At 38.1% G+C, this 22,153-nt stretch overlaps 1 protein-coding gene and 1 long non-coding RNA gene across 2 annotated transcripts in view; one reads left to right on the top strand and one right to left on the bottom strand.

Moving 5' to 3' along the window:
* Nucleotides 1–22,153, top strand: part of LOC136374532 (uncharacterized) — a 477,248-nt gene that overhangs the window by 176,088 nt on the left and 279,007 nt on the right. The gene's annotated exons all lie outside the window — the stretch shown is intronic.
* The window catches only part of HCN1 (hyperpolarization activated cyclic nucleotide gated potassium channel 1), a 66,147-nt gene continuing 44,581 nt past the window's right edge, over nucleotides 588–22,153 (bottom strand). Inside the window, exons 3-5 of the mRNA XM_066338468.1 lie at nucleotides 20,108–20,348; nucleotides 3,383–3,547; nucleotides 588–1,812 (exon numbers count right to left, since the gene is read on the bottom strand). Of these exons, the coding sequence (XP_066194565.1) occupies nucleotides 986–1,812; nucleotides 3,383–3,547; nucleotides 20,108–20,348 (1,233 nt within the window). The 3' untranslated portion in view covers nucleotides 588–985. The remainder of the gene's footprint in view (nucleotides 1,813–3,382; nucleotides 3,548–20,107; nucleotides 20,349–22,153) is intronic.

Below are 22,153 nucleotides of genomic sequence, written 5' to 3' on the forward strand. Positions count from 1 at the left end.
AAGAAGAAGAAGAAAAGTGATGGTATTGGTGAAGTACAAGCGGTTTGCAGGATCAAGCGTACAATTTTGCATAAAACATTGCATGTAAAAGTAACACTGTAGGTTTTAAGCCATTGCATTACAATTTAACAGTTGTGTTGCACTTAGCTTTAACAAATTTTAAAACTGTAAATTTTGAAGTGAAAAGCAAAACCTAAATTCCTAAACAAAGACCTTGCAATGGTACACCACACAGAAGCTATTTTTGCTTGGGTCTAGAAAGTTATTTACAATGGCAATATTTAGTCTTTGAAGTCTTTAGCAGTGTGAAGAGCAAAGTCCACCCAATTCTCTTAGACAACAGAAGGGTTGACATGCCATGAGGTTACAACCTATCCAGAGGAGTGCCAGGGCCTCCCTTTACACTGCAGATGTTCGCAATATAATTCTTTTCCAATCTAAATTCCAGTGGATGATGTCAACATATGAAATGCAATGTGGAATAACAACTGAATTCTTCACGAGAAATTAACAATGTATACACAATAAATGAAGTAACAAAGGTTTCAGAATATCACTCAGTCAGTGCTATGTGTTAGATAAATTGATTTATTTTTTTCTTTTTTAAAATACACTTGTTTGAAGTTTGTCATTGTGTTGACAATTTCCCCATGAAAACAGCCAATCTCATAAACAGAGAAATCTGTTAGGCTGCTTTTAAAGTCAACACATTAAAAATAAGTAATATTTAGCGCTAAATTTAATCTTCTGTAATGGTTGCGAACCAGGAAGACATGAACTCAAATACATTTAATTGCTTTCATATATATATATATTTAGATATATATATATATATATGAAACTTTTACATTCGTTACATAGGGCAAAGCTGTCTAAATTATTTTTCTCATAGTAGACTGCTGGGGCACATTAGGAAACAGGCTAAAACAGTTCGGGGGGATGGTGCTCGGTTCGTTGCAAGTCTGTTGCTCACAGTCACCAGGGATCATAAGTTTGAGGCGAACCGCGGTTTGTCTCCCTCGGGCTCTGTGCTTAAGACTGTGGAAGAATCCCTTTGCAGCGGGGCCGCGGGCGGCGCGGCGGCGCGGTTCGGGGGGATGGCTCCCGAGGACATCTGCCGGAACAGCGAGACCCGCTGGGGCACGGTGGCCCGGCCGGCCGGCGGCACGCCGGGGCCCGGGGCGGGCTGCGGCAGGGAGGCGAGGGACTCCCCCACGGTGGGGTGAGGCCTGGCGATCAGGGTGGAGATCTCGTGGGGCAGGGAGGGCTGCGAGGCGGAGAGCGGCCGCACCTCCCGCGTCAGGTTGGTGTTGTGGAGGGCCTGGGTGCTCTTGTGCACCTCGTTCTTCTGCGCGGCTCCCGGCGGCTGCTGCGCCGCCTGCGGCGGCTGCTGCTGCTGCTGCTGCTGCTGCATGAGGGAGAGCTGCGAGGCGGTCGGCGAGGCGTACTGGAAAGTTCGGCCGGCCAGCGGGCTCTGTACCGGCGGGCTGCAGACGGCCGTGGTGTAGGAGCAGGGCGACAGGATGACAGCCTGCTGGGGCGGCTGCGTGCTGGGAGAGGGCGAGTGCAGGTTGGTGTGCGAGAGGCTGCTGGTGGTGTACACGGGAGGGGACTGCGTCCTGCCGCGCGACGACGAGGCCGAGGTGCTGGAGTTGAGGGCTGGCATCTGCTGCAGGCTCACCGGGGCGATGGTCTGCACCATCTCCCTGTCGTGCTTCACGATCTGCTTCAAGATCTCATTCTCCTGGTTGTTGAAAACGCCGGTGTTGAGGTCCTTCTGGAATTTCTGCAGCAGGATGGAGTTCTTCTTCCCTGCAGAGAAAGGCAGAAGTGTTAGCGAGGCAGGGGGAGAGCCCCGCTCTGGCGCCGTTCCAGCAGCGTCGTGAGGACTGTCCGGTAAAGGCCTCAGCGGGCCCCGGGGCTCTGAGCCCAGGGCAGGAGGAGCTCCCCAAGGCTGTGCCCCGCACCGCGGGCCCTCAGAGACCGCCACACTCCGACACCTGCCCTTGCTCTGCCCCTTGCAGTTTACTGTTATCAGTAAAAAAAATTACATGTGAGAACCATAATTTCCTGAGTAACTGTCAGAAAAAGTCATCTACATCATCTTTCTCGTTGCAAAACTGCCTGAATTTCCACTAAACAGTTACACATTTTAAAAGCACACCTGTCATCTAGCACATTTCTGGGAACTAGTTACTAGGCATCAGTAAACTAGTGTTTTAAAGTGTTTGTGAACTAATATGAACTCATGGATAATGTGACACCTGCTTGCATAGGGAAGACTGCTGTACACTGTGACCTGGTGTCTGTTGATGGCTCACAGTGTCTGTAAGATGTAGACACTATTCTGTCTGAGTCATCGGATGTTTGGGAACACAATGGCACTCAATTGCTCTTTTTTTTTTTTTTCTCTTCTTTTTTTTTCTGATAAAACACTGCACTTCAGATGGGATTGCTACTCCAAGAACAGACTGGAGCTTTACTGCTAATAGTTTTCAAGCACATATTGCTTAAGAGTTGGACTGCATTTCCAGACAGTCTTGTGAGACAGTTTGTAGGAGTTCAGTGCATTGAGTTGATGTAGAGAAATCCTCAGACTGAAATTTTCTTGTGAAGTTTAGGAAACACCTAAACAAATCAAACAGGATAAGTGTTTTTTTTTTTTTTTTTTTTTTTTTTTTTTTTTTAACGGCTGTGTTTTAAAATCAGAGTGCAAATCTCCTGACCAAAGACTATATGCTTTGCCTAGGATGTCCTGTTGGGAGGTCCCAAATACTGGAACAGCAAGTTCACAGCTCTTGTTTTGATAATCTGCCCTACCCTTCTGCCTTTCACTTGCGTATTGTTCAACTGCTTTTCTGATTGCTGACAGAAAATCTGAGCAGTGTCAGTGTGCAGCCGTCAAGGCTAGCAGTGCCCATGTTGTGAAGAAAATGAGAGCCCTGCTGCAAAGGATTAATTCACTTCAACAAACAATGGGTTTGTGAGTGCTCAGAGCTCTTTCCAGCATTATAGATGTCATCTGTAAGCAATTTATTTAGGAAAATGTCATCTACTGCTCATGACACAGCATAAATCCTATCAAATGCTGAAGGCAGCAAAAGAAATCTACAGGATTAATAAATAATACTAATGATAATTAAAGTATGAAAAATAATCCTCAGAGGAGTAGAAGAGCTTTCTAAAACTCGCTGGTTTTATTATTTAAAAGTGAGATTGCAAAATTCTTGTCTGCGCATATGTGTTATTTATAGATCAAGAAAACATTTACTGCAGCATAACAGAAAAAAAACTTTTAACGAGGGCTGTTTTATCATGCAAAGGAAGAAAAATGTGGAAGGATTTTAAGAATTATCATATGCAAGAAACATTAAATAAATACCTATCCTGTCAAGTCTGTCGATTGCCACCGTTTCGAAGGCCCTTCTCATCATGGGGTACTCCTCCAGGACCTCGTTGAAGTTGTCCACGGAGAGGGAGTACAGGCGGCAGTACGTGTCTGCTCGGACACTGGCAGTTCGACGGCCCTTGGTCAGAAGGCAGATCTCTGGGGACAGAAAAATTCAGCACACACTGAAAACAAAGAAATTACTTAACCATGTGAAACTTTAAAGTTAAAATCGACTCTGTGCTAACAAGTAGTAATTTAGTACTCCACAGCAGTTTTTCTATTTCTGCTTACATAAGGCTGTAGGGACAATTCTGAAGGTATTTGATTCTGTTTTTGGAACTCTGAAAAAATAATTCATGTCCTTTAAGAGCCCTACCTATAGATTTTCTCTGTATGAACTCTTGATTTTATCAAGCCTTTTTAAAATAGTGCTTCAAGTTCTGAGAAATGATCCGTCAGCTGTCAAACACAGCTTGATGACTTTGATGAACCCAAGTGCTGAATTAACCCAAGTGATTCTATTGATTTTCTTTTAAATATACAGTTGCCATAGAGGACCAATCCCTTTAATCATTCAGATTTACTAAACTAATGCAATACATGATATCATGCTGTAATGATATTTGAATATAAGAGATGTTCTGAGAGGAAAAAAAAAATACTTGAAGCATGAACATGCCTTCTGTTTGCTTGGTGCTTATGTCCTAGGTATTTTGGGAGAGAAAACTTAAAACTTTTGACCTTTTTTCTCATTAGATTAAAAAGTGGAATTAATACGATTAGTCTAGTAGCCTTTCTCTGCAAGTTCCCCCAACAGGAATTCATTCTGGATCAGAGGAGACTGAAACTATGTGCAGAGTTCTCAAGAAACAGCCCGAAACTTTTGACTTCTAATTCTCCAGTCCACAGTATAAGGGTGACAGTGTAGAGGCCAAAGTCAGTGTCTGAGGGTTGTAACAGCAAAACATGTGGAGTAGAATATTTTATGTATTTAGATTCTAATACAGGAAGTTAGAAAGTAATTTGCAAAAAGTAGTATTTTGGTTGATCCCATTTTAAAACTGGGGACTAAGAACACACTTAGATGTATCAAGAATTCTTGATCTCAAGCAGGGTGAGAGTTAGTTTCCCTACACAGTTCCAGCAGTCAAGGGCTGCGAGTTCATACTTCATAGTTAAATACAAAGTAGGACATAAATTCTTATCCTACTGAAATAATATCCTACATAGATAAAATTGGAAGGAAATTGTCACCAACCTTGCTTTTTTGTCCATTACATGCTCAATTTCAATTAAACTGTAATTTTCAAGTATGGAAAACCAAATAATAAATAATTCTGCAGACTTCAATTCTACAAAGTACCAACCTAGTTCTTGATTCGGGTGTTTCTTGTTGTATGTCTTAAGAAATGTACCTTTTATTAATCTAGAATATGAAGAGCCTTGATTTTTTTTTTTTCCTCATACTTCTTGTTGAGGAATTTCAACATGCTACCTAACCCTGAAGACTTAGGGGATAAGATGCTTAAAATTATAGTGGATAAATCAAAGTAAATTAACATTGGGCCAGCACTAGCACAGAATGTACTTAAACCCCAAGAATTGGAAAGAATTTATAGAGACTACTGGGAGAGTAGAGCTGAGAATTTATAGAGAATACTGGTAAGAGACTTGACCTAAAGTACCTCACAAAACTTGATGCCCATGAAATAATGACAGTTTACTGTATAGAACCAGCCAGGTATAACAGAAAGTCAGTCCTTTCCTTTTTCACTCCTAGCTTAGCCTGACCTCTTCTCCTTAGATTGAGCCCACTGCATTTTATTTACAAGAGAAGGACATTTTGCCCAAAGGGAGCAGTCAATACCTGTTCCATTTCCTAAGATATCCTTTAGGTCTCACAAAGAATAAAGTTTTACTATACATGGTTGATTTTAGAGAAAACTATCTGGAAAGTCTGTGTGATGAAAATGGTCACCTCTTGATTTTCAGCTCTCTAATTAAAATTGCTGCAAACAATACAAGACACATAAATAAGTATCTTCTGCTACTCAACAAATTTTTGAATTTAAAAAGCATCAATATCCCCCCAAAAAAGAAGTGTCTCCTAAATCCCCATCATTCTGAGGAGCACCAAAAAAAATTAGAGAAAGTAAAATTTTCATCATTACTAATTTTGACTGCTGTATTGTAGATTACTTAAACAAGATGGGAAGAAACTGTAAGAGACAATGTTAGGTTTCATCACAGGACAATGGCATTATAGCATTCATAGATATACTGCAACAAATGGAATTACTCTTCTGCTTCATCTTCTATTATTTTTGTCAAGTAAGGTGAAGGGAAAAAAATCAATGAAAACTATGATGTGCAGACTCTGTCAACCCACAACTTCTGGTAGAAGATTATATGTGTGGAAGGCTTTTAATATCTGTAATCCTACTAGTTAGATAATATAATAAACGATGGGTCAGAAAAGATTTGATAAACATCCCAGTGCCCAGAAACTGGTCTGGGAGTGCTGCAGGGGAGTCTGTTTGCTCAGTGAGCAAGGACACCTTTGTGTCCTCAACTCCAATTGAATAGTCTAATTCAAAAGATGAACTAAAGTTTTCTTATAGGAAAAATACTGTGAATTAATACCCATGTACTGCATTTCCAGTGGTGTTTCTTGACTGATTAGAATGGTGTTAATAGTCACTGGCACATCATATTGCCTAGTTATATATATATCAATAGCATCATTTGTAGTCTGTTCATAGGACTAAAGTGATTGCTAACTGTATGTGTTGATCTATTTATCTATTTGTTTGGACAGACCCTCAAGCATAATAAGAAATTATATATGAAATCTTCCTTACCTGGACGGTAAGAGAGGAAGAATACAGAACATTGAAATGTGTTCCCATTAAACACTTGTGTTCATTTAAATAAACCAAAGTGTTTGTTTTTCATGAAAAGAATAAAGTAATGAAAATAGCCATGAATGAGCCTTAGTGGCATCAAGTACAGCAGGTGCCCTTAACTATTATGCTCTCCTTGATGTTCAATTGATGTAAATAGACTAGAAAATACAATAATAGCATAGGAATGTGTAGTGAAACACAAAAGGCATAGACTATTTTTTAAACAGCTTGGATAAACAAGGTTTTCTATTAGCATAAAAATAAAATGTCGGCAGCATATTATTCACTAATATTACCATGTGCATTTGGCATGGTGCATTGCTTTCATGCTGACACTTTCCGTGTGTCAAATACTACTATCTTTCCTTTCCAAACAGAAGAATGTCTTCAATTCCAATTAAAATATGTATTAGGCTGCAATGAACCTGTAATTCAATTATGAATGCAAATTTTACTTAAATTATTTAATCTCTGTACACAACTGTTACCTAGAACATTATGAAACAAATGTCAATCACTGCCCTAATGAAAAGTGACTATTTGAAAGCACTGAATGATGCTAAAAACATCCATTTGTTCTTAATAGTCCATGTTTAATGCAAATGTCATGAATTCATTTGTGAAAATTATAATTTGTGGTCTGCTAGGATCAGGTCTTTCCCACAGAAAAATACAGTCCTCAAAATAACACAGGCTCAAATACAATGTACTTTCTGCTGTGAAGACTCTAACTAAAACGTGCAATAATAAAAGTTTAAAGCTAACTTTGTTCTGAAAGTTATAATAATCAGATCCAATGACCAACATATCAGTTGCACGAGGGACGTGGCTGAGTCATGGAGTTGTTAGTGCTGGGTTAACAGTCAGACTCAATGATCTGAAGATCTTTTCAATCTAAGTAGTTCAATGATTCAGTGGCAGGATCTCAGCAAAAGCTGGATCAGGTTTGATTTTTGCAACATAATGAATTTCTAAAGGAGCTTTTTGAGTATTCTCATAAAACAGGGAATGCATAGGCTGCATTTTACTATTGCATTAATGTGACAGAACACTCTGCATAGCAAATTCTACATATCTGAAAGGCAGCAGTAAGGAAGGCTGACTTCAGTCTTCAGGAAGATCTGAATGATGTAAGGTGAAGGACATAGACCACAGGATGAATTTTAAAGAAAAGGATTAAATAGGTCTTTTATAAGGATCAGGTTTTCATCCCAGCTGAGACCAGGTTCATTGTTCTTTTGGCCTGTACTGATATGCCACTGTGGGTGATAATTTTTCCCCTCCTCTGTTGTTAGGTGGTGCCTACAAACTTTTTTTTTGAGAAAAAAATACTGTATATGGATGTGGAGGAGATTTTTCACTAGCAGCATGTATGACGCTTATCTCTTTCTTCTTTAGTCTTTGCTGGATGGGTATGTATCTACTGGCCATCCTAGCAATAATTTCTGGTTTCCATTTCATACAGAAAAAAATTATATAGGAGAATTCCTTTTTTACTCTGACAAGCCATGCAGTTTATGTGAGTGTATACTTGTCCATTCATGATATATTAATTTTACATATGAATTATATTCCAGATGAAATTACTCAACCTCATATGTCACATTAACATTTGACTTGAGATTAAAATCTGCAGAAATTAAAAAATCAGTATAAAGTTGTCTTACAGACAAATGTGCTCACCAACAGTAAACAGTGTTGATAAAGGTAAATTACGAATCCAGTAGTTAGCAAGTTCCCTGAAGGACACCAAACCAGTCCTGTCTCCAGGACCATATTTATTAGCTTAGGATGTTACATTGTACAAACAGAAAATTCATACAATGAATTATTATATGTGCATCTTTGTCTTGCAAACACACAAGTTCACTTTACTAGGTGCAGAAATTAAATTTGTGTAGTAATGAATTGATGAATGCAACAGTATTTTAGCTGTATAGTGTCTATATTAAAAGCAATTAAAAACGACTGGCAGTTTTTATGAATTTCTGTCCCCTTCCAAAGCTGTTCCAAAGCTGTGTGATTTTCCATCATCTGTCAGATTAAACATTACAGGATCTAGTGAGATGTCCTTCCAGCTGAGGACAGCTGACTACTGCTTCAGTTCCTCAACAGGAAACTTGTTCTTTTCGTGGGCATATAGGTTGCTGTGCATGTTGTCAGCTGTTCAGGCTGATTACTTCCAGCAGCAGAAGAAAGATGGAAAATCAAAGCAATTCAAAAGCTTGAGTCAGTAAGTCTAAAAGACTTAGGAATCTTTTTTGAGAACAGGACCATAGATAAGAATATTGTTCATTTTATCGAGAGCAATGAGTCACTAAACTACCACAGACAAAACTTAAATGTCCAAGTGTTCTTTCCATCCACCCATCTTGTAAGACTTCAGAGTAAGCTTCCCAGAACCACCATGTTTAGACTGTTCTTATTTTCTAATAGCTCTTCGCAACAGCAACTCCTTGGCATGCTATAAAGATCAATAGTTCTTTACTTTCAAGCAGCTAAGCAGAAACTAGCTAATGGGCACTTTACTGGTGTGCCAGTCACAGCAAGGGACACCAGCATGGGGCACTCAGTTCCCTGCTTTATAAAACATAGTACGAGTATGGTCAGGTTCTTTTTCCCTTTAGGAAAGGACTATAAACTTCAAGCAATTAAAACAAAACAAAACAAAGCAACAACCAAAAACAAACAAACAAACAACCCCCCCAAAACAACCAACCAACCAACCAACCAAAAAACCAAACCAAACCAAACCAAACAAACAAAAAAAAAACCAACAAAAAACACCCCCCAAAAAACACCCCCAAAAACCCAAAATAAACCCCACCCAGTAGGCATCCCATTTTTTAAGAAATTGAGTGATTTTCCACTTCCATGTTGACTTAGGCATCTCCAATACAGAAAACAGGGAGAAGCTGAGAAGCTGTTTTATATGATAATGTGTTCCTTTAACATATGCATCTGCACTTCTGTTTGCCTTTTCTTTATTAAACTCTGGAAAATATTAAATGCATTTATCTATATTTTTTCCTCATTTTTCATATGTTCTTTTTATCTTTCAGTATATTACTGCTAGTGTACACAATGGTAAACCCAGACATATGCTATTTTTTTTATAGTTGCTAAAATAACTACCACCAGGTCTTACAATTACTCAGAATGTAGTTTGATGGAATTAAATGAATTTCAGTAATCTGTGTTCTAAAAACTTCAGTCCTACATTTAAGAAATCCTAAAATATAGTCACTGCTCAAGAGGGACATCTCTGGAGCAAGGGAGAGAACTTAAGGAGAAAGGAAAATGAAGGTAATTCCTGCCTTTTACAGCCAGGACTGTCCAAAAGGAAGCTATGCAAAAACTGCAGGTTTTGCTTCCATTTTACACTACATATGGAATTGCAGACAAGTCAGTTTGAGTTAGGACATGGTGCCTGCATGACCTCTTCATTTAAAATATGACAGTAATTGTCTGTTGAGAAGTTATTGTTTTCAGGAGAGACTGAAAATGGCTGATTAGAATTTAAAGCAACTTCTGTAATATCCCATCTCCAGTATTTTATCACTTTTATCACTTTTTAAACTATTTACCTTAACCTGTTTTAAATATATTTGTAATTTATGTTAGTTGTTGCCCTTATTAGTCATCTTACAAAAGATCCAGCCAAACAAATAACAAAAAACCCCCAAAACCTTTCAAACAAAACCAACTAGGTTAGATTAGCTGATATATTTTTGCCTGTTTGTAGTAATTTGAAATTTCTGTCCCTGAAGACCAACACCTGAGCTCTCTGTATGTTCACTGTTTAATTTATGGTATTATATTTAATTTAATGTAACAATAGCATAAGAGATTGCAGAAAATTTACTTTGGGAGAAAATATTCGTTTGAAAAGAAATGCCTACATTTAATTGCCCCAAACTTTGATAGAATTAAAATTTGATAGAATTTTTAGACAAATAATTATATAAAATAAATTATTTGGGGTTTGCCAAGAAACCTGAGAGTATGTCCTTTACCTAGCTCCAAATGTGTCTTTAATGCCACTTAGCTAGGAGAGTTTCTTGTCTTAATAAAAAGTGGCAAGTTATCTGAGCAGGGGCATTTTATTTTACCTCCTGACCTTTCTTTGCTTTTTCCTTGTAGGTACTGAAAATAGCTATGGCCAAGTTTTCATGACTACAGCAGACAAAAGCCAGCAACAGAAACACAGAATCATTGAGAGTGGAAAGGATCTCTGAGATCAAGTCTGACCTTTAACTGGACACCACCCTGTCCGCCAGACCCTGACACTGAGTGCCACATCTAGACTTATGAACATTTCTTACATCCTATTTTCCAGTGTTCAATCAAATTCTTCTAAGAAGGCTCTGTAAGACAGACCAGAAGCTTATGATAATTTTATAAAATAGAAATAAAAGTGCATATTTTATCTTTAATGGTATTTATAGCAGAGCATCCATACATTTTTCTTCTAATTTATTAAAGTGTTCTTTCTACAAAAAGCAGTTAAGATAATCTATTTATTATCTTGGAAAAGCTCACAACTTTACTGATAATAATTTCATATGCCTTAAAAATAATAATTAAGCTTAGATTATAAGATAATATGCTAAAGTACAGATTTAATTTTCATACTCACTGAGTCAAAGGACAAAAGTGATTTTATGTAATTCATTTACTCTTGCTTTTTTTCAGATGGATGCTTATTGTCTATTGAAAAAAGCCATTTAGTTCCATAAGTATTGAGTGTTATGCTCTTGTAATCTTAAATTTGGCAAACAATAACAGTTACAGATTAAACTATTCAACTTCAATTAAAGTTGGCTATAAAAATATTGTACTTATTTTCATTAAATTATTAAAAAATATCAGAGAGTGTCAGTTCTAAATTACATATTTAGATTAAATATTTAATCTAAACTCAAATATTTAGTTAAAATTCTACTGTGTGAAATTGAAGGTGCCTGGAAAATCTTCTGCTTTATCCATGTTGACCACGTTTGATTTCCAAGGCTTGCTACATGGTATTTTACTTGTGTCTAGTTACATAAAGTTTAAATTAAAATTGTGTATTGTTAGTGAATTAGCAGAATTAGAATTATAATTTATTTATGCTTTTAGAGTACTTTTGTTCTTATAATGAACACTTTTAAATTTATATCAATGTTTGCTAACTAATAAAACTCCTAAACTCAAATCAACTTACACCTTTTAGCATAAAAGCGTAAGTTATTTTTACTCTATCTTCCTAAAAATTCTCCTGATCTTTTTAAAAAAAATATTGAGTTTGAATAGCAAGAAATCCTTCTGACTGATTATTATTTTCCATATAAAATATAATGTCAAAAGAGCAGCACAACAATTTCTTGTCAACAAGAAATTTTGCAGTATTATGAAGACTGTTGCATATTATGTAGCCTCAAAATTGCAGATTAGTCTGCACCAAAAAGACACTTAATTTTTAGGCCCTCTTGCAGACAATATTTTTAGAAAAAATGTTCTATACCGTTCAGCTGAAAAATTTTTTACAAATGAGTTGGCATGGAGATGTGGAGATCCTGCTCCCTTAAAGCTTTTAATTATGGCCGTGCCATTAAGAATACAAATAATCACACCTCAGTGGGGCTACTTATAATTAACTATCTGGATTATAGTATGAATATTGAAAGACTTAATCCACCACTACCTTGAATAAGGAATAGTCATATGCAGTATTTTTGCAAAATGTAAAATTATGTATCATATCATAGTGCCTATATGTAAAGCATTTCAACAGATTGTTTTTCTGTTTATAATCACTATTATACTGCAAATCTTTTAAAGTATTTTATCAAAAGGAAGCACCTAGACTATAACTAGAAAAAAGTAAGTGGCAAAATATAATCTAAAGTGACTCAACATTTCCCATGGTATTATTTTCCACTGCACTGGTCTAAAATATACTGACAGTTACTGTTCTGAAAGGGGGAAAAGCTCCATAAATAATAGGTAGGTCAAAGAAGTTCTGTCTAATTGGCCTTCTACAAACTGAAACAAATGCAAGATAGAGTTTATTAGAATTTCAAGTGCAGAAGGGTAAATGTTAAAAGTACATTAAATAATTTAAGCAAAATAAAACATTTAAAATAGAAAGTATTCCATGAGCTACATGTTACAAAAAATAAACCAAAAAAGAAAAGATGCTATAATATGTCTCTGGAACATGTCTGGGAAGATGGCAATGAGAATCTGACTTCTAGATAGATTTGCTAAATGAATGATGACATGAAGCACAGATAGTGATATCTGCCTTTGAGAAAGTAAAATAAAACATCTTTGTCTCATATGACAATGCAAGAGATAGGCCAATACAATTTCATATTCACGCACAGTAACTCTCATATATACACATCATAATTTTTTTTTTTAAAAAATCACATTCCTTTCATGTTCAACACGCCTGGAAGTTGATAGATAAAGAAATTAGCAGTATGAGTTTTAGTTAGTCTAAAAACTGATTTATCTATTGACTCCAGTGGCTTGATATTGGGTTTTTCAGTGGGGAAAAAACAATGGGGAGCGGGATCTGCAATGGATACATCAAAAATTGGGCAGTATAAATTACTGCAGACTTAGCTACTGGAATTTAGAAACTCCTTCAACTAATAAAACCTCTGTAGGGTCCCCAGACCTAATTAATAAAAATATATCTGCACTTCCTAAACACTAAATTTGGATTTCCCTAGCAATATAGTCATTCCTTCAGCTCTACCAGAGTATCTGTTAAAAACAGAAAAGAAGGGGTTAAATTTCCCAGAACATATGTCTGGGCTGCTGCATGAAGGAAAGCCTGTGTCAACACAGGTGGGAAAACAGATGGAGAAAGGAAAAGATAGCAGGGAGACCAGTTTTATCTTGTGTCCTTTGTGGTTGAGAGGAATTTTGCCAGTGACTACAGAAAAGAGCAGGATGAGACCACAGTGAACAATCAGGCCTCTGTCCACTAGCAAGAAAGCAAATGAAGTAACAGCAGAGTCCTGAATGTGTTCCCAGAAATTCTCCTTTTAGTAAACTGTGCTGAGCCTTACTGGTTGGGCAGTGTGGGATTTATTCCTTTTTTCTCCTCTCAGCAGGCTTGTCAGCCGCACTCTAACACACCAGCTCATGGAGGCAGCTCAGCCAGTGCCCATTGGAGCCAGGACTGAATCTCTCCTCTGATCTCACAGGGCTGGCTGCTGGACAGGACACAGGACCTCAGGAAAACACTCCTGCTCATCGAATTCCTATGCACTGGTTTTGGGACAGCTTAAAACCTATGTTTGCAGGAGTAACAATCTTAGGCAAGTTATCCATGGTTGAAAGCTGCTTTTCCATTTTGTTGTCCAAGCGGCTGTCTGTAGTGCATGGGAACACCATCTGACTGATTCTGGGGTGAGGGGTGTGGGAGAAGTGGAGGGTCACAAGGTGTCGGGGAGCAAAAGGCCTTTCCAGAAGCGAAGAAGTTGCAGGGCCTGATCTTCCTGTGAAGACTGAAGTAGCCCACAGACCCACACATCTGAGTAAGAGGAACGAGATAATTGGAAAGGGTTTGTTTTACTAAAGCAAACATCTCATTAGTTTATTGCACTACTGCATGTTTGATGTGATTGATTAATTAACTCAGATTTTGAATTACCAACTTATATAATATTATTATGGACTGATTCTGAAACAGTTTACCTCAGCAAAAATCAAAATATGGGCACAGCAGTGGTAGTACATCAGTTTCTATCAATATGTATAGGTAAATTAGATTAAATTAGGCTCATAATATATATAGTAATAACCCTGCTCTGTAAAGCCCCAGTAACTGATGAACTATTCTTATAAGAAGAAGATTCATATTCTTGTGCTTCATCTCTAAAGATGTCAAAATCTTTGCATTTTGCTGATTTTGTATGTATAGTGAAGAATTAATACACAATCTGTTCAGTAATTCCTCCTGTCACAAGAAGAGCAATTTCTAATCCAATCACCTGGTACTACGAGGAAAAGGTTCAATAGGATTAAAACCTTGCAATTTCCTTCCTACCATTTATTACTGGGATTATATCATAAATGTGTTTGAACTACCAAGGTATTAAAGAGAAAGACAAATATGCACTAGGACAGAGAAAGCAAAAATGGGGGAGCTGTCATTATCACTGCTGTGTAGTTCATGTTTCAGTCTTGTAAACTGCACATACTCAGGACCAGGGACAAGACAACAAAAAAATTAAACCACTTCATAATGACAACAGCCTCAAAATACAATTGCTTACATTTTTCACCTGCCTCCTGATTCTTATTCTCCATCCCAGGAAGCTGAGTTCAAGTGTGTAAATCTCAAGCTTTCAATTTAGCTTAACTGCAAACACATGTGCAGTCAGGCTTTCCAACTCTCTCTAAAAGGGAGAGGTGTAAGCACCTTCCCACTCTGTCCCATGCCCATGATGTTCCCCTGCAGCTGCTCTGTCCCCATTTATTTGCACCACTCACAGCTTGACTCCTACCCACAGAGTCCTCTCTCTGTTAACATCTGTCTTGCTCCCCACACTCTCCCCTACAGTTTTGTCCTATTTGTTACCATAGTCCACACCATCCATTCATTCTCTCCTGACCTTCAGGATTCATTCACGTCGCTAACCCTACAGAGGCAGCTAGAAGGAGATCTTAATTCCTTGGATACAGAATTGGTTGTATGGTCACTTCCAGAAGGTACTGGTCAATGGCTCAGAGTCCTGATGGACATCAGTGACAAGTGGTGTCCCTCAGGGATCCATACTGGGACCAGTCTTGTGTAGTGTTTTCATTAATTAAATAAATGAAGGAATTGAGTTCATCCTCAGCAAATTTGCTGATGAATCCAAACTGAGCAGTGTGGTTGGCACTCCTGAAGGGTGGGATGCCATCCAGAGAGACTTGGACAAGCTCAAGAAGTGACCCTTGGGAATCTGATGAGATTTAGCAAGGCCAAGTGCTGGTGCTGCACCTGGGTAGGGACAACCCCTGGTGTCAGCACAGGCTGGGCATGAACAGAGCCAGAGCAGCCCTGCCCAGAAGGACTTGGGGGTGCTGGTGGGTGAGAGGCTGGACATGCCCCGGCCATGGCACTGACAGCCCAGAGAGCCAAACGTGTCCTGGGCTGCATCCAGAGCCCCGTGGGCAGCAGGGGAGGGAGGGGATTCTGCCCCTCTGCTCTGCTCTGCTCTGGTGAGACCCACCTGGAGCTCTGCATCCAGAGCTGGGGTCCCTGCACAGGGAGGACTTAGACCTATTGGAATAAAAGCAGAGGAGGCGAAGATGATCGGAAGGCTGGAACACTTCTCCTATCATGCAAGGCTAAGAGAACTGGTTTTTTTCAGCCTGGAAAAAAGAAGGCTCAGAGGTGACCTAATTGAGATCCTCTGGTACCTGAAGGGAGTCTCCAAGAAAGGAGACTTTTTACAAGAGCATGTGGTAAAAGGAACAAGGGGAAATGTTTTCAAACTGAAACAGAAGAGATTTACATTAGATACTAGGGAAAAATCTAAACAGAGAGTGGTCAGGCACTGGCACAGGTTGCCCAGAGAGGTTGTGGATGCTGCATCCCTGGAAGTGTTCAAGGATGAACTCTTGCATAGGGCATCCACAACCTCTCTGGGCAATCTCTAAGCAACCTGGTCCAGTAAAAGGTGTCAATAGTGACAATTGAAATTGTCACAAAAGGTGACAATAGTGGGGAGAGCAGAACTAGATGGTATTAAACATCCCTTTCAACCCAAGCCATTTTATGTTTCTATCATTCTCTGGTAATTCCTATTGAGGGCAGCCTTGTTTTCCTCCCATATGAAAACTATGTCAGTGTCAGTGTGAGAAGCTTCTCTTGTACTTGTAAAAGGAAAGTATGCATCTACAGTTATGTCTATAGTGGCAGCAATCCCATTTATAATAATGGTGAACCAGGAGCAAAATTTCTAATAATGGGGAACTATTAGCAAACAGAGATAAAAAATTAAGGAGGAAAATATTTGCTTTAATAAAAACATCCATTGATGTTTTAAGAAAAGAAGATATAGCTCAATTTAAAATAAATCAAATAATAGCTGCTATAGAATATTAAAATCCCATGATTCTTCACTGGTAACTGTGGTTTACATAATTTCACTGATGTAGAAATGACTATATAACTGCACAGTATAGTGAAAATCAGTTTCATGTATTCTTCCTTGTCTATTTCCTGTCCCTTTTATAAAAATTCACGAGCATACCATGTGAGAGCAGGGATTCTAAGGTGAGGCAGTAAAAAGTTACTGTTTTCTACAAATGCCAGCAAAATGGTAGGTCTGTTGAAAGGCCATATTGAATATGGCCTATTGAAAAGGATAGTACCAGAAACTGCTTTCAAATTCCTACTACCACTTGGAGAAAATATGTAGGATGATAGTGTCCTTCAACCAGTAGTCTTAAAAAAAACCCACTTACTGAGATGAAAATCAGCATCCTACACACTGCTGGGCTAAAGAATGCTCCTGTACACAAAGTTTAAGATTACATTTATGAACACACATCAAGGTCAAGGGACAGAATGCTCTTCCCAGAGAAATACCACAGAATAAACCACAAGATCTCTGTGGTTACAGTATTGCGTTTACTCCTTCCCTCCCTAAAGGAGAAACCAGCGAGTGCAGATGAGGAAGGAAGCAGAAAGACAAGCCCAGATCTTTCTACTGTCACCACTTTGCATGTCCCTCAAAAATGAACAGAAAGTGTACAGCAGAGGTTGTGATCTGATTCACCTATTCCACTGGTGGTTATCCTGGCATACTCTTTTTGAGAAGAATTACCAACCAATTGTAAGGTTTATCTAGTTTCCTATTAGACCAGATCTAAGTTTATTTTTAATTAAAAACAAAGATCAGTCAAGAGAATTTAAATGTTCAACATCAGTCCTCAAACCTCAAGATACCTCCTGTTCTTTACTGCAACTTTTGGTTTTCCAGGCTTTTGTTCTTCCAACAGTCTCCAAGTCACTCCCAAATACCTGTGATTCTGCTTTGGTTCCTCTTAAATTTTGGCTTTCACACCAATCTCCATTTCTCCCATAACATAAGGATTGTTGATTTTTATTGGTAAGTTCTTTTTACCTAATTTTTTTCCTTATATAATGATGTTAGCACAGAAATATTTTACATATTAAAGAGCTTGGTTTTCCAAATCCAAGGCAGGATGCTGGTGAAACCCTCCGCTGTTCTGGAGGTTGAGTCTACAAATCTCTCCAGAGACAAGGTCCCTAAGTAACTCAGCTCTGGGACACACCTGTCAGACAGAATTTAGCATCTCTGAGCTGCAATGAGGAACTTTCAAAACATAACACATTTAGAAATTGAAAAAGGATCTGTTTAGGCAAGGCACTCTGCCACCTGTGTGCCTCCAGGTGTTAATATTGGTGTGTGTCAGACCTGGGAGCCATACAAGACCTCATGTTACAAGTAGCATCTAAAACATAGTGTCAGCCTCAGATTTCTCATGTGTCCATGAAGCAAAAAAGGGATTATTGGTTTCACGATTTGAATGCAGCCTTGATCTTCCAGTTTATTATTTCATCACTATGCATTATTCTTTATTTCTGCTTTGGTCAGATTCTGATACACACTTCAGGGAAAGCGAGTGTTCTCCAGAGAGTTGAGAATTTTAGAACTGTTTTTTATTTTCTGCTTTGACAATCCAAACCTTTTCAACTCACAGGTATCTGGTTTGCAGCTTATTTTTTCTCTTTTCAGCTGCAGTCACAGAATTATGAAATCATAGAATGGTTTGATTTATAAGGGACCTTAAGGATGGTCTAGTTCCAACACTTGCCATGAATGACTGGGATGCCATTCACTGGATCAGCTTGCTCAGAGCCCAATCCAGACTGGCCTCAAACATGTCTGTGGATAGAGCATCCACAGCTTCTCTGATCCACATAGGTCTTTCTTCTCCCCAGCTGAAAATACACTTCTGGAAATTCACAGCTTATGGTGTTTTGCTACAACAGATCTGAGCCCACACCACTTTGGATCTTGGGGCATTTCCTCTTTCTGGTTCTCTTGTCTTTTTTCACCTCTCCTCACCCCTCCACACTACAGCAGCAGCTATTACTTTCTGTTTGCCCCAGCAGGCTTTGGATGCATTACCACCCACCTTTGAAACACCTGTCTCATCCCAGCTGCCGTTTGGATGAGCAAAAATGCTTTAGTATGCAGTGTAGTAAGTTCCTATAGTGTCATAGTGTCTGATATTGCAAGTAGCTTTTTTTTTTTTTTTTTTTTTTTTTTTTTTTTTCTTCTGTCTGCATTTCTGTTAAGAAGGGTAGCAGTCGAATGAGCTAAATAGTTGTTTGCACTGCAACAACAGGCTGACAGTTACGTAAAATACTTTCATGTGCAATCTCCTCTGATCCTCTGCTGGTTCAGGGCAGTATTATGGCCAGATTCAGCACGCAGGCTCTTGAAAACTCATTTTCATAAACTAGGGCACTGCTAAGCATAGAGGAGACCAAGACCAAGGTTGCTCTGTTTCTTCATCCTCAGCATTTACCTTTTCTTTCTGCTTAATCCCCTGTCTTCAGCATCTACAATTTAATCCTGTGGGATAAGCATAAGACCTCTTTACCAAAGTGCTTCTACAAATACTGGTGATACAAATCACCTTGCAGAGGCTACTTCAGAGTGACAAGGTCTTCTGACCAGATCAGTAGGAGTTGCTTTAGCGTATTATTCTAAAATGGGATTAGTTAAGTAACTCTATAGCCCAATTGAAACGCTGAGCCCAGTTCACTTTTCTTAGCTTCCCCCTTCTGTATACCAACTAAATGGCACTGATTAGGATTTCAATTGAGCATTTTCTGAAAGGCATTCAGGTCAGTTATGGGATCGTTCCTGGAATTCAGCAGCAAATTAATACAGTGACCAGCTAACTATAACTCTCATAGGGAGGAGTAGTACACACACGAATATTCAAGCAGCTTCTGAAAACCAGGCTTTCTACTTATGGAAGCAGACACCTATTCTATTGCACAAAGATAATTTACAGTCACAGGGAACAGCTATTTTACATCATCAATTATTATACTGAAGAAAAGCAATTGCTTTAATCAAAATATACATATTCTGATGCCTTCATCTTAGGAAATAACTATTTTTCATTATGCTTACCAGATTAATTTAATTAGGATTAAAATTATTGTCTGATTTCTGTTAATATACATCTGTTAGAGAGTTCCTAGTCAAACAGGAAGTCTAGTTCCTCACCATATATATTGGAAGGATAAACACTGATGTGTGCTAAAACTGAGTGAAAAAGCAGTAATAACATCTTGAAATATTCATGAATTACAAATATCCAATGTAAATAATGCTCTTCTATTCACTTCCAAATTTGCAATTCTTAATATGATTTTTACTTTTAGATTTATAGCAAAAATAGTGTTCTTTCTTAAAGATTAATCCTGTCAATTTTACCTTTAAAAAGCTAGGAAAACTAGCTACCTTTAAAAATCACTAGGAAATTATCATATTTTTATTTAAATATTTTCTGTTAAATAACAGTGATCTTAATTCAAACTAACTTCAAAATTCTGGAAGGTCATTCTACATTTATAATAGCTGTCCTCATAAGAGTATGCAGACTCTAAATGTTTTATTTAGAAATATCTTGCACACTCTTCACTGCAGTTTGAATTGTCTAGGCAAGTGCCTCTTAACTAACTTACTTGCAAATCTTTGTTATCAGTATGTGTTTTGTTCTATTGCATTCACTACAGTGTTATCATTCATTTTTGCCTACTCACCTCCAAAGTAAGACCCATCTGTTAGCTTCAGCTCCTTGTTGGACTTGGTAATGACACCAGCAACACCATGTTGAATGAAATACATCTTCTTACCCACAGCCCCTTCTCGGATAATATAATCTCCAGGTTGGAACACCTCAAATCTCAGTTTGCTTAGCATGGCAGTCACAAAATTTGGGTCTGCATTAGCAAAAAGAGGCATTGTAGCCACCAGCTTCCGACAGTTGAAGTTGACAATCTCCTAAATGGGAAGGAAACATCATGATTATAATGGTCAATAAATACGTTCAATATGATGGGCATTGAAAAAAAGACGTTCTGCTTTCTTAACAAAGAATTTCTTATGCTCATATTGGACTTTTCTGTGTCTCTGTGCTTACTTTATAACATATTTTCATCTGTTTCTAGTGAAGTGATTGAAACAAAAGTGCAGTCTTTTGTTTAAAGATCTTCTGGTGACTTTTCACATGTTATTTATTATTCTCATTGGAGTTTAAGGGGACACTGACAGGTAAAAATTAAATAGGAGTTACACTGCTTGAAAACTGGATTGGCTGTAGCAATAACTGTATTAAGTGAAGAAATTATGCAAGCCCCGTGCTTCCAAATATTATACCAGTGCCATCTTTCTGTTTTGAAAATATCCAGTGGTAATATAAATATATATTAGTTATCTAGTTGAAATCAACAGGAAAATTTCCTGTGCAGTTTCTAATTAATTTTACAAACACAGAGACATACGTTTCTGCCCTTTAATGAGATGTGTATAACGTAGACCCCTACATGCAGAAAGCACTACTATTTTCCTAGAGCCTTCAGGATTTCTCTTACCAAGGATAAACTGCATTTCTATTTACACAGCGCACTATAAGCACATTTACATGAAAAGATTAGTACCCAAAAAAAAAAAATCTGTAAATGTCATAACTGCTTCAAATAAATAAAACCAGAACAAAATCCTATGAAAAATTTATGAAATATTTTCAATCTCATTCTTGCAGACCTTATTGTCTTGGGAAATTAACATGGTCAGTTGCCATTACAGATTTAACATTGTATTGAAAAACTGAGACTAATCAGTATTACATATGGAGAGGGACACAGGCAGGCATCATCTACTGAGATAGCAAACCCAACATGACAGGAAGAGCAAATATAATCATCTGTATATAAATACAAACAGAGCAAATAAAAGAAAACTACAGCCAGCAATCACTTAACTGCTTTGCAAAGCTAAATATGCCTTTATTGTCAGTGGAGTACCCCTAGCATTTCTTACACTAATATAAGGCTTCAAGGTTCATGTAAAGGAGACATTCCACCTACCAATGCTTTCAGTCCCATGACAGCATTCCTGCTGGAAGTAACTCTTTCAACTTCCAATGCATCTGCTGTCTCATATATCTCAAATCAGTCCCTTGCATCTTGGAAAGACATGGGAATCCCCCTCTGCAGGGAAGCCATTTGCTACTGAAGCAACTAACAGGCAAGTGTGTTGAGAGTGAGGAGAGGAAAGAAACAAAAAACTTTCCCTGAGAAATCACATCCTTTCCAAATAAATCTAGTGGGACTTAGAGAAGTAAATTAGAACAAAATGTCTCACCAGGCGCCCTACAAACTAGTCTTGCATGTAAAAAAAATGGTAAATTTGATGTAAGATATCTTTTGTTTGCCCGAATTCAAAAATTTTCTCAGGTAACAACATGTGAATTGCCAGATGGGTGACATTCAAATCTGTGAATACTGCTGAGTCAGTAGGTCAAGAGGGGCAATGCGAAGATATTCTCTAAGTATATTCTTTATGAGACAATAAGTATCATAAGAGATTCCAGCTGTCAGTCTTTCTAAAGCATGAGGAGAAGTTGTTTTCCTTTTTGTTTAAACTCTATATTTCTTAGTAATGCTCCAGCCATCACCTCCCTCCCAAAGGAAAGTTATTTGCTTCTCCTACTGCTAGTAGTATGGTGGCATCCCATGAGGAGCCCCAGACTACGTCCTCCATTCCCTGTGAGACTGCCTCGCTGCTGTCTCCACTGATGCTGGCAA

This window comes from Sylvia atricapilla, chromosome Z (assembly GCF_009819655.1).
Source record: "Sylvia atricapilla isolate bSylAtr1 chromosome Z, bSylAtr1.pri, whole genome shotgun sequence".
Lineage (NCBI taxonomy): Eukaryota > Metazoa > Chordata > Aves > Passeriformes > Sylviidae > Sylvia > Sylvia atricapilla.